The sequence below is a fragment of the Panthera uncia genome, chromosome D4 (assembly GCF_023721935.1).
Source record: "Panthera uncia isolate 11264 chromosome D4, Puncia_PCG_1.0, whole genome shotgun sequence".
Taxonomy (NCBI): Eukaryota; Metazoa; Chordata; class Mammalia; order Carnivora; family Felidae; genus Panthera; species Panthera uncia.
In genome coordinates, this window is record NC_064807.1 from 68,190,410 (window position 1) to 68,202,586 (window position 12,177).

The window sequence follows — 12,177 nt, forward strand, 5'->3', positions numbered from 1 at the left end:
TTTTCTGGACTCGCTTCCTTCTCCCCCATGCAAGATGGAGTGCATCCTCTGTGCTCACCCTCACTGCCACCATCAGCTGGCCCACCTGTGCCTCCCCAGCAGGCAGGGGACTCCAGAGAGAGGCCATGCTCTGTCTGTGCACCCTAAGACTGGTATAGAACCTGCACGTGACAGAGGTCAAGGGACATTATGGAATGAATACGTATTTCTAAGAACTTTATTCTTTGAGCCTCCTAAATACTTGAGGCCACCAGCAACCTATAAAATCTTTTCAGGTATTGGGGGCGCCTGGGTGGCTCGGTCAGTTAAGCGTCCGACTTTGGCTCAGGTCATGATCTCACAGTCCTCACAGTCCATCTTGAGTTCAAGCCCTGCATCGGGCTCTGTGCTGATAGCTGGGAGCCTGGAGCTTGCTTCAGATTCTGTGTCTCCTTCTCTCTCTGCCCCTCCCCCACTCACGCTGTGTGTGTGTGTGTGTGTGTGTGTGTGTGTGTGTGTGTCTCTCTCTCTCTCAAAAATAAACATTAAAAAAAAATATTTTCCAGTATTTACCTACATTACTTTTTATCTAGTAAGAAAATGTGATTTTGCTTTGCTCGTCACTAGTGGGGCTTATCTTCATATGACACACCCCTGCCAGGACAATTTAGTGAAATGTAGTAGATAAAAATTAGACATCCAGCAGTACCCTATCCAAGAATTAATCTTAGAGAAATGCATGCACAGAAGTATCAGGAAGAATATATATGTACTTCCTGAGAGTGAAGGAATAAAGAGCTTATACTTAAAACTGCTTGTCTGACAACGCATGATTTCATTAAGCATGAGAGTCATGCTAATATTTCCACGGAAACTAGTCTCTGCTTTCTTGATGCTAATAACTTCCTTTAGCCCAGTTCTATCACTTGTTTGCAGAGGGGAGAACCTGACTTAGAATAGGATTTTCGTATTTGGTTCTTAAATTTTACTCTAAATAGAGTTTATTGTTTATAAAAAGCAGTTCTTCAGAAAGTTTTCTTTTGGGCAGACATGAAAACAGAGCGCAAGTGAGCACTTGCCACGCGGCGGGTGCTATCCTGAGAGCTTTCCGTATAATAACTCATTCCATCTTTACTACAACCCTAGGAAGTAAACACAGTTATCACCACTTCACAGATGAAGACACGAAGGCCTGGAGAGGCTCAGGGTCATGATGTATTAGTGGAAGAGCCCAAGCCCAGGCAACATGGCTCCAGGAACATGCTCATTGACTCAGTTACCAGCAAGGGTCCGGCTGTAAAGTTTCTAGTTATACATTTCCTTACATGTATGATTTGACTCAGTCAATTTTGAGTTGTAATCACCACCATCACCTCTGTTTTACAGAAAAAAACCCCCGGGAATTCAGGGAGGTAATACCACATTAGTGGCAAGTGGAGAAGCCAGGATCTAAATTTAGTTTGACTATGTCCTTCCTAGTGTTCCTGCCCCTCAAAGCTCCAGCTGCAAACACCAAACTCACTCCGGGATGTAGCAAAGCTGGTCTCTTCAGCTGATCAGCCTGGCAGAGATGGAGTCCATGAGGTCTAGAGACCAGTAAGGACACAGGCTGACTGGTGGCCATGCCATTTCCCATCTGGATACAACACGCCCGGGTCTGTTCCAGCTGTGTTGTAGGGAGAGGGAACTTTCAAATCACTGTGCAGCCTCTTCTTGGTTTCCCATTGGAGAGAAGGAGATGCAGGCTATCTGGGGAGACTGAGACTGGATCTGACCTTATTAGTGAGTAGGGTCATTGTTAAAGGTCTGTCTTCCACTTCCTGGTATCCCGCAGGTGGGCAGATAAGCTGTGGGCCCAGCCACCTTGCTCCTCCCCTCTCCTATTTCTGTTGCTTGCAGCCAGGGGAGTGGACAGACTTAAGGCCACCTCAGGAGTCCCTGTCAGCCTTCTCTTGCTATTTTGCCTCTGAGACCAAAGTAGAGTGAGTAGTTCAGCCAGCACCTGCTCAGAGACCTGACCATCTTGCTCTCTTAACTCCCTACCTTACAGTCAGCTTAAGAGGGTTATAGGCCAAGATGCTGTGAGGCTTATAGAAAGGTAGAGGAGCCTTCTTACATACCATGCACCTCTGCCCGACCTCTACATTAGCGTACTGCTCTGGCAACACATGGCTAACTATGAAGTGATATCTCACCTTCCATCTGGCTAGGCCCCCTTTTCACCATGCATACCCCGCGTCTACCACAGGGCCTGATGTGGAATACATGCGCAAGAAAGTTTCATTGAATAAATGAATTCTTAAACAGGCCTTGACAGAAAATTCCATATGGACTTTCTATCCAATGTGGCAGCCACTAGCAACATGTGGTTACTGAACACTTGAAATTGAGATGTGCTTAAAGTATAAAATCTGGACTGGTTTTTGAAGACTTCATGTTAAAAAATGTAAAATATCTTGTTAATTTTTTTCATTGATTATATATTAAAATGATAGTATGTGGGATATGCTAGATTAATTAAAACATTAAAACTATACTCATCTATTTCATTTTCCTTTTTTAATAATGGGTACTAGAAAACTGAAAATTACATATGTGGCTCACATTATATTTCTATTGGACACTGCTGCTTTAGGGCAATAAAAAACCCATTAGCTCTACTGAAACTCTAAAAATATGGGGCGCCTGGGTGGCTCAGTCTGTTGAGCATCCGACTTCGGCTCAGGTCATGATCTCGTGGTCTGTGAATTCAGGCCCTGCGTCGGGTTCTGTGCTTCGGATTCTGTGTCTCCCTCTCTCTCTGCCCCTCCCCTGCTCATGCTCTGTCTCTGTCAAGAATGAATAAACATTAAAAAAAAAAAATTAAAAATAAGTTCCTTAGATCCCAAGCAAGTAGCAGGAGTGGTCTCCAGGAAATTTCTTAACCGTGGGATTTGGTTTCCATGTCTATAAGCGGTGACTGGTAGAAATATTTGCCCCACTGGGGTTTGTTATGAGACACAATATGTGAGTGAGGGTCTGGTTGATACAATGTGTGATAGGTGACTTCTGTTGTATGGGCTCATCCACTCTTTCCCCCTTCACCACTCTCCTTGACCAACATCCCTGTGTGGGTGGACAGTGTCAGTCAGGATGACAGTGGGACTCTCCAGACAACCAGAGAGAAGCTTGCCCAACAGGATTCCTGGGAAGAGGGGAAGAGACCTGGTCAAACAGGAAAGGGCAGTGACTTTCTTAAGACATCAGTCAGAACAGTCTTATCCAGCTGTGAAATGCTCCCTCAGTGACTTACATTGCACTGCATAGGATGCTAGAACCACCGCTGAGTTAAGAGGGCAGGTTAACCTGTCAGGAGAAAAACACATTAGTGAGGTCACGAGAGCCAACAACAGCCTGAAACGTCCATCATGGATAACACCTATCTTCTTTCTTGCATTAACCATTGAAAAACATCTTGAATCATAACAAAGACAATTTTAGGATGCAACTCAAATAGTAAAGATAAATATAACACTAAAGATTTAAAATTAAAGGAGAACTTTGTTGTGTTAAAAATAATACACAGTAATACAAATACCATAAAGCTAAAGGCCTAATGGTGGCCAAGGTTTTGGCTGATCAAGAAATATCAGGCTCATATTACGAAGAGGAAAAGTGAGAAAATCATACTCTTAGATCATTGGGCAGCCTTCATATCTTTCTAGTAAAGACGTGAGACTTTCTGTAGGGCTTTCTAACTAAATCTCTGACTTCTGTTGACTCCAGATTCTTGATTACCCGCTTTCTAGAAAGGTGACATCCTCTTAGGTGGGAAAAATAGAAAAGGATCTTAAAATTTTAAAACTCCTGTGAGTTCTAAATTACTTAACAGTTAGTTAAGATTCCTAAATCTATTTACCCTCCTGAAGCTTCCGATCTATACAGAATGTTCTGTCCACCTCCCAGTTTGCCTGCCACTCGCTAGAAACCCATGGACTGGCTGCTAGACTTGGTCTCCCTTCCTCTCAGGCTCACTACCCTCCAAACACCCCGTTTCTGTCAATAACATCATCTCTGGCTTAGTCATCCTTTGAATCCTCTGGTTGCTCCCTTTTCTCCGTTCAACCATGAACTATACCATCTGCCTAGGAGCTCGGCCAGCAGACCTGGGCCAGGGATCTCTGCCAGGTGGAGAAATGCACTGAGGAGGGGCTGAGTAGAAGTAGCAGAAATGAAGGCTTACAGGGTGGGGAGATACAGATTTTAAGAGCATTCTTCCCGCAGCCCCAGGGGAAGTGGAGAAAAAGTACTGTTTCCATGGCAGCTCATGAGATTCCCAAGATGTGAGTCACCCCCGTCTCTCTGACTAATCAGGTTGACAGCCCAGGGTTCCCCTTCCCATCTGCTGTGCTATGCGCTAGTCCTGAAGCTGCACAAGAAGGTAGCCTTCCCAACTGGAGGGGTCCCCAACTTTCCTCAAGTTACCACGTGTTCCCTGCTAGAACTTCTAAGTAATCTCTCCAAGTATGGAGATACGCCCAGGCATATTCACCATCTGTTTGTTCATCTGGAGACCCAGATAGCCCGTGGGGAGCACAAACACCAGTCACTCGCTCTCCTACCAAGATGGGCTTCAATGAAACCTAAGTCAGTGTCCCTGCTAGCGGCAGAGCAGGGTGAATGGGACGTGGGGTACAACTGAAGAGACGGGCTAAGGAGGTTCAATTTGGATGGAAGGAACAATCCTATGAACAAGTCAGAAAAGAACATTTCCAAAGAACAGTATAAATACAAACTAAAGAATACCAAAAGCCTTCAAGGTCACTCAAGGTGGCCACTAACATGCCACGTGCCCCTAGACAGACTCCTTTCTTTCCCTCCAGGTTTTAGGGTCTCTATCTGATGGACAAGGTCATTTATCTCAGCTGGAAAGAGAGAATGCCTTGGGAACTGCCAACCACACAGTTCAAACAAATCAGGGCACCCAGGAGTCAGGGCTAATTAGATCCATCAAGTCTGTCACAAGATCCATGGCTACAAATGGCCACACCCACCCTGACACACCCAGGAAGTGTTTGGTAGCAGGAGGCCCTCTCCTCAGAGAGGTGGTAGAGGCCGCCAAGAGGCCTGACAAGGAATGCCAGGGATTGGAGACAATGTGGCTCCCAACAGGTTTCACACAAAACTAACAAGGGGTATTGTGTTTGGAGAAGAAAAAATGAAGACTGCCAATTTTACTATGTGGAGGGCTCATCTGAGAGCTCCTGAGGGGGCAGGGCCTTGCCTTATTTGACCAGCACAGTAGAGAGCCCATCACATAACAGGTGGTTGGTGAAATAGTTGTGGAGAAAAGAAATGAGTGCACAGAAGAGAGAGACAAGTTGTTACTGCTGTAGAGGGCAGCCAGGACCCAAGAGAGGAGTGGGTGATTTCAACCTGGAGTCATCCTGACATGTAAGATGGCTGTCCCATGAAAGGGGGAGCTCATTTCTGGGGGTGCTTAAGCAGAGGCCCCAAGGCCTGCAGTTGTGCTAGGGAAGGGATTCTTCCCTCCTCTGAGTGGGAGAATGAGCTAAATTACAAAAAATTTTCTAATTGTAGGAGCTCTGGAGAGTCATCAGGTTCTGGCAATCCAGAATTCAACATGTGTCTTGTTTCTAAATGTTCCTCCCCCAACCCCATCCCCCAGATCTTCAGGGCCATGCCTGAAAATCTCCCTTCCATCTAGATGAAGCCCCCCAGCCTCTTCCAGCCTTCTCTTACGTGTCCCGGCACTATCTTTGTCGATGCTGCTCTGGCCACAGACCTCCTGCTTAAAAACCTCCAACAGCTCTTTGCCTGCTGGACACAAGATGCCTGTCTAGGTTTGACAAGAAGGACCTCCTTTCTCTACTCTCCTGTAAGTCCCCAACATGTGGCTTTCTTTTTTTTTTTTTTTCATTTTTTTGATGTTTTATTTATTTTTGAGAGAGAGAGAGAATGAGAATGAGAATGGGCGGGGGAGGAGCGGAGAGAGAAGGAGACAGAATCCAAAGCAGGCTGCAGGCTCTGAGCTGTCTGCACAGAGCCTGACACAGGGCTCAAACCCAAGAACTGTAAGATCATGACCTGAGCTGAAGTCGGACGCCCAACAAACTGAGCCACCCAGGCGCCCCGCCCCCTCCCCTCCCCAAATGTGGTTTTCAGCTGGGACCATGGGCGTGTGGCAGGGCAAAGACTCCCAGCCCGTACTGCTCCCCCTTAAACCTCATGGCTACTGTGGTCTCCAGAGCCCATACTGGTCCTAATCGCCTCCTGGGCTCCTGCCTCACTGCCCCTAACCACACAGTGGGCTCCCTCCAGGGGCTTCTGATGACCTCAGTTGAACTGGCAGGGGGAAAGACAGAATGAGGAGAATGGGAATAAGCTGTGACTCTTTCTACCAGTTCATCGGCTACAGTTTCTCCCTTAAGTCAAGGAAAAGTCAGCATTCGGAGAAGGCAGCTCAGGGACCACTGGCTTGGCCTTTGTTTTCCCTTCTTGGACCATTTCACACACTTCTGGCCACGGAGATGGTCCTGACACACAAGACGTGCTGAATCATAGGCAGATGCTCACGCCTTCGAGCACAAAGTCTCCCAGTGAGAAAATGAGTCATGATAGGTACTAAGGAGCTTGGAAGTAGACCTAAATGAGGCCTGATCTGCCTTCCTCAATGAAGCCCGTCTCACATTCTGGGTCTCTCCCTCCCTTTAAAATTTCTCAGGTCTTTACCAGAAAGATAACTGTACCTTTTCTAATAAAATTGACACATGAAATGATGTTTATCCATCCTCCACTTCTCCAAATCGAGACCGGGTTAAAACCAGACGTCCAGGCCATAAAGTCATGCCGGATGCTGCTTTCAACATCCATCCTTTGTCTACATTTAATACTGTTACCAAAAATGCACGCTCATTAGACTGAAACCAGGAATTTTAGTGTCTGGCAACTGACAGGAAAAGAAGAATGTGAAATTCTCATTACCTTCCTTCACAAATATCCATCTTCAGTTGTAAGAAATACAAATGCCTACAAAACAATTTTATTATTAATTCATAACACTCAAACTGAAGCGAGCGCACACACAAAAAAGGCGACGAGTCAAGGACAAGATCTGTACATTCGGAAAACAAAATACATAAAAACACATTTAAAAAAAAAATTTTTTTTAAGCAGGTTTCACGCCCGGTACAGGGCTTGTACTCATGACTCTGAGATCAAGATCGGAGTTGAGATCAAGTGTCAGATGCTTAACTGAGCCACCCAGGTGCCCCAAAACACAGTTTTGTCTGAAGTATCGGGGGCTAGGTTGTACACCGCAAAGCTGCCCCTTCAGGAACAATGGCTCCTGTGGCTGTCTGACTTCCAGCCAGCCTCATGCCAGCACATGCTGTCCCAGGGATGGCTGAGCAGGGATGGAAAGGCTGGAGGCAATCATCAGCCAGGACTGTTGCCAGTAGACACCCCCACCCCCATAAACTCGGGGCATCCGAGAGCACCAGGACCCACGAGCATTCTGCACAGGCAGCCCCCATGCACTGAGGAACTGCGTTTCACAACACACCCACGTTCCCTCTGCGTGAAGCGGCAGAGAGGAGGTGGGTCTGTGAGGACACCTCCTTGGCTGGGGTGCAAACACCCAGCTGAGTTTTTTCCTGTGTCCCGGGAACCGTGGGTGCTCGAGCAAAAGCATAAGCATCAATCAGCTACCCGCTGCCAGGACCTCCGAGCTGAATTCGGCACTGGTCTGTGAGCCACCAGGAACGGCACTTCAAAACCCAACACGTGACTTGTGGGCAGAGCTTGGTAACCCAGGACAGGCCCCTCACCCTGCAAGTCTGCCTACCATCCAGGGAGTGGGGAGCAGACACCAGTGAGAGCGCTGCTCGGGCCACGAAGGGATACGGAAAACTTTATATTTAGGGATGCGGCATACATGTGACACTCGGCTGCTAGCTCCCACTCTTTTTTAAAGCCCAGGTTCAAATGGGATAGACATTCCAGTGTCTGGCCAAGAGGACAAAAGGGAAACTTCTTGAAATATAATACAGATACAGCAGAAGTGTCCCGGGGCAGGGGAGTGATGATTTGGGCAATTTAAAACACATCGGGTCTCATGATGCCTTCAAATTTATACGTTCAAAAGGTCAAGGCACTGGTGTTCTGGGACATGAATATGTCACATGGCATTACAACCCCCTCTCTGCACAGTTCTGGGCCAGATGCAGGGAACTTCATAATGGCTTGCCTTATTTCAGCCTCGTACCAGCTCAGAAGGAGGCACTGCCACCTCCTATTTTTGAGGAAACAGACATTCAGATAGGTTATGTGGGGTCAGTTTGATCTGATTTTAATGTGGACCGTCATACTATGAAAAACCCGAGTATGCTACAAATTTCTTATGCATCTAGTGACTACAGGCTTAGGGTCAGTTTCCTAGCTCTGATATATATTATTATGTTGCCTATAGTTATCAACTACCCTTCCTGTGTTGAAGACCAGCACTGAGAAACGGGGTAGCATACGTGTGCTGATTCATGCTTATTTTGTATTGGAGACCATCTTTTTCACCTACGAGAACATCATCAGTCCTTTCTAGTTTGTTCCTATGTTTATCTAAGCTGACATTCAACCAGAATTAAGTGTTCTCTCCTACAGTGCTACTGAGAGAAAGCAGAGAATGCTGGATAATCCTATGGTAAATCTGGCCCTCCAGGGGCAAGCCCAGCTGATCGGTGTTTCTTCCTAGGGAGGGAAATGAACATGAACCTGGAGATCACCATTCATCAAGTGCTATGTTATCACATAGTCAGCAAAGTGTCTGAGTCAATCTCATGACATTGTACAAAGAGGCTGTAATAGTGGAAGGAGGACCAAAGTTTGGGGGGTCTCCTGGGAATCCTGAAGGAGCCTCATTTCAAAGCTACCAGTAAATGAAATTCTGTGTAGGGTGACCTAAATTTATCAGGAACAGCAGCTGTGGAGGCTCACGATCAAGGAGATGTTTAACAAGTAGAATAAAAGAAAACCACACAGTTGGCACGCCTGACTTCAGAAATGTAAAGGTCACTCCTAGAGTGACCATGACCTCAACTTCACAAAAAGGGCAACAGATGCCTCCCAGCCCAGAATTTTAGGAAAAAAAACCCCAGAAAACAACAAATACCACTTTCTCCGATGCTTGAAGGCTAAATGTCTTTAAGAAGGATTTATTTTTGGATAGGCTACAGAGCTGAGGCTTAATAGAATACCGTGTGTCAGGAATATAGGCAAAACTCTAAGTTAAAAAAAAAAAAAAAAAGACATGCGAATTAATGGTGGATGTCTGGCTCAGCATAAGGAAAAGATCTGGCAGTCCTGGCTGCCCACCAGCTCTATAGGTGCCATGTGGGTGGCTGCTACTGTGGCTCCTGTTACATTGAAATCTGGTGCCCCAAATCCCAGGAGGTGACAGCTACACTCCATTCCACACTGGGGATACCACCCATCTTAAGATGGGAGGTGGGGTGCATACAGTCAGGTGTCAGTCCTAAAGCAGTGAACTGTATGAGGGACACAAACAAATCAAATTTTATCCTGGGCTCAGGTAAGAACGAAAATTAGTCTATTACTCATTTTGTGCCAAAATCTGCCTCTCTGGATGCTCTGCCCACTGGCCGTTATGCTACCACCAAGCATGTCTAATTCCCCTCATCCCTTACAGATCTCAAGGCAACCTGTCTCTCCCCAAGTCCTCCTTCCATCCCGTCAAATGTCAGGTTCAGCAAGAAGATTCTGTTGGCACCCAGAGGGAGTGAGCCTCTCTCCTGTGGGGTATGGAAGTAGACGCCCAATGCCCAAGAAGGGCACTGGAGAAAGAGACTCTTGGCTTAGGCCAGCCCTAGCCATCCCTTCACTCAAGGTCTTTGGAGAACGCTACCATGCCCGCGGCCACCACACCCCCGTAGCTCTAGCATCACATGGGGGCAGGTAGGACGATGAGTGACAATTACTAGGTTAGGTAGTGGAGTTCACACTTGGGGTTAGAGGCTATCAGTGGGTCATAAATTTAACAGGTCACAATGGGCATTTTAAAAAGAAGGAAATAGAGAATAGAAAACTGTCTGCACTTGGTATTGTTTTATTAAACACTTGCTTCGGTAATATATATCTGCACTGCATTGCGAAGCAAAATACATTTTTGCTGTGTGGTTGTGATTTAAAAACCCACTGGTTAAAAAACCACACACATGTATGCATATACATATATAATCCATCATAACATTTTTAAAGCATCCTTTGAACAGAACTTGATATTTAGTAACGGTCGGGGGGTGGAGGGAACCTTGGTAGGGTCATTTCAAACTCATTTTCCTATAGATTATGTCACCCCTCTGTGTCCGCCAGCTCATGAACCGATCTGCTACACCCCCCTTAGCCCACCAGCATTAGGAGCCATTATGGGGAAAACTCAGAGCACCATGTGAACTTCCCATGGTTATCCAATGAGCCGTGCTGGGCATCTCTTACTCTGGCGTAAAATTTAATTTAACAGTAAACATAGTCAAATCTCCAATGGCTGCTACGTAGAGGGAAGAGGTGCACAAAGAAAGCAACACAGAATAACAGACTAATATTTACCCTTTAAACACATTAAAAGTTAAAATGTCATCATGTGGTTACCCTCAAAAGCAAAACAAAACAAAACATAGTATTCAATGCCTGAGTTGATGTCACCTTGTTGGTGATGGTCTCATGGGAACAATGAACACAGACTAGGAGTCAATATTCCTAATATCCACTTTTATTTTATTTTTTCTGGTAGAGGAAACACTCTGGAAATTTCCCTCCCTATGAAAAATAAACAGATCAATAGTAAAAGGGCTCAACGTTGCCATGGGGGAGGGGAAGCAGAGGCAGGGTCACTGTTCAAACAGCAACAACCTTCCTGTGTCCACCCCCTCCATTCCAAACACTGTTCCCCACCCAGAAACCCCACGTGCCAGTACAAAACAAGAGCCAGGCCCTACGCCAAGCCCTGAGGGGTAAACAATCCTATCTGGGCTCTCTTTCCCTTATCTGGTTCACATTTTGCCTGTGCACCCTGATTCACTCAGGAGAGAAGCTGGTCCAACTTGCATAGCTTTCTGTCTCTTACCAACTAGGGATGTGGCAGAGAATGCTTCGTTTAGACACCTCGTTATCCTAAAGGGCCTCAGTTCTAGCCTAGCAGAGACACGGGGCTATTTGATTGGGGGATGACCGTTTCACACAATGGTCTTCCAAACCCTGCCTGCGTTAGAGAACGGATGACTTTGCTTTCTTTGGGCACTTCACTCTCAACAGGCAGGAGAGGCTAGGGCAGCGGGGGAGGCGGGAGGAGGTGGAAGGGAGTGTATTGGGAATTGCACCAAGTAAGGACGTAAGTAGGTCCAAGACAGAGAACTAATCAGCTGATGAAAAGCTCAGTATGTACCCCTCCGATTTTTACCTGGATGGGAACCACTGGTGTGGTTCTACCCAAATGAAGTTCTACCCAAATGAAGTGTATGGCCACAGTGATAAAGTAACGCGTACATTCTTAGTGGTTACTCATTTTTATATACGAAAAAGGAAACTTTAAAAAAAAAGTGATTACCTGGTTTGTTCTTGCTGCAGTGTGTTGGGATCAGGTATAAAAAATCTTACTCGAAAATGCAGAGTACAGGGGAAACCTCCTACAACATTTTTCAAAAACAAATTTAAGTTTTCCCTTTTAAAAAGTCAATGCAGGTAAGCTGCTACTCTCCCATTAAGTGATGCATTTTTTTTTTTTTCACTAGACCACTGCTTTTTTCCATCGATACAAGGACTAATTTCGAACAAGGAGTGCACAGGTTAAGTGACTAGAAATCTCCAAGTCTGCAAAAAGTAGAATAATCTGCAATATGAGCACAGAATGAGGTATTACCTCCTAATACAGGTTTAACTTAGGGCTGTGTTCAAACAATGCACTCCATTATCTAGATCAGGAATTTTAAAAATTCCTGACATCAACAGATTATACAATATTCACAAAGAAATAACCTCACATATATAGCGACTTTATACTTTTCCCAAACATTTTCAGGTATATTCTTGAATTGAAACACCGCCTTAACTCTGAGTAGGCTCGGCTGGTGTTGATGGCACTGTTTTTGCAGACGGCCCAACAGGTACAGAGACTTGCCTTGGGTCACA

At 45.8% G+C, this 12,177-nt stretch overlaps 1 protein-coding gene across 1 annotated transcript in view; it reads right to left on the reverse strand.

Annotated features, from left to right (window-relative positions):
• PTPN3 (protein tyrosine phosphatase non-receptor type 3) overlaps positions 1-12,177 on the reverse strand; it is a 112,945-nt gene that overhangs the window by 60,729 nt on the left and 40,039 nt on the right. The window contains exons 5-7 of the mRNA XM_049636052.1: positions 11,597-11,675; positions 6,964-7,008; positions 3,272-3,324 (exon numbers count right to left, since the gene is read on the reverse strand). Of these exons, the coding sequence (XP_049492009.1) occupies positions 3,272-3,324; positions 6,964-7,008; positions 11,597-11,675 (177 nt within the window). The remainder of the gene's footprint in view (positions 1-3,271; positions 3,325-6,963; positions 7,009-11,596; positions 11,676-12,177) is intronic.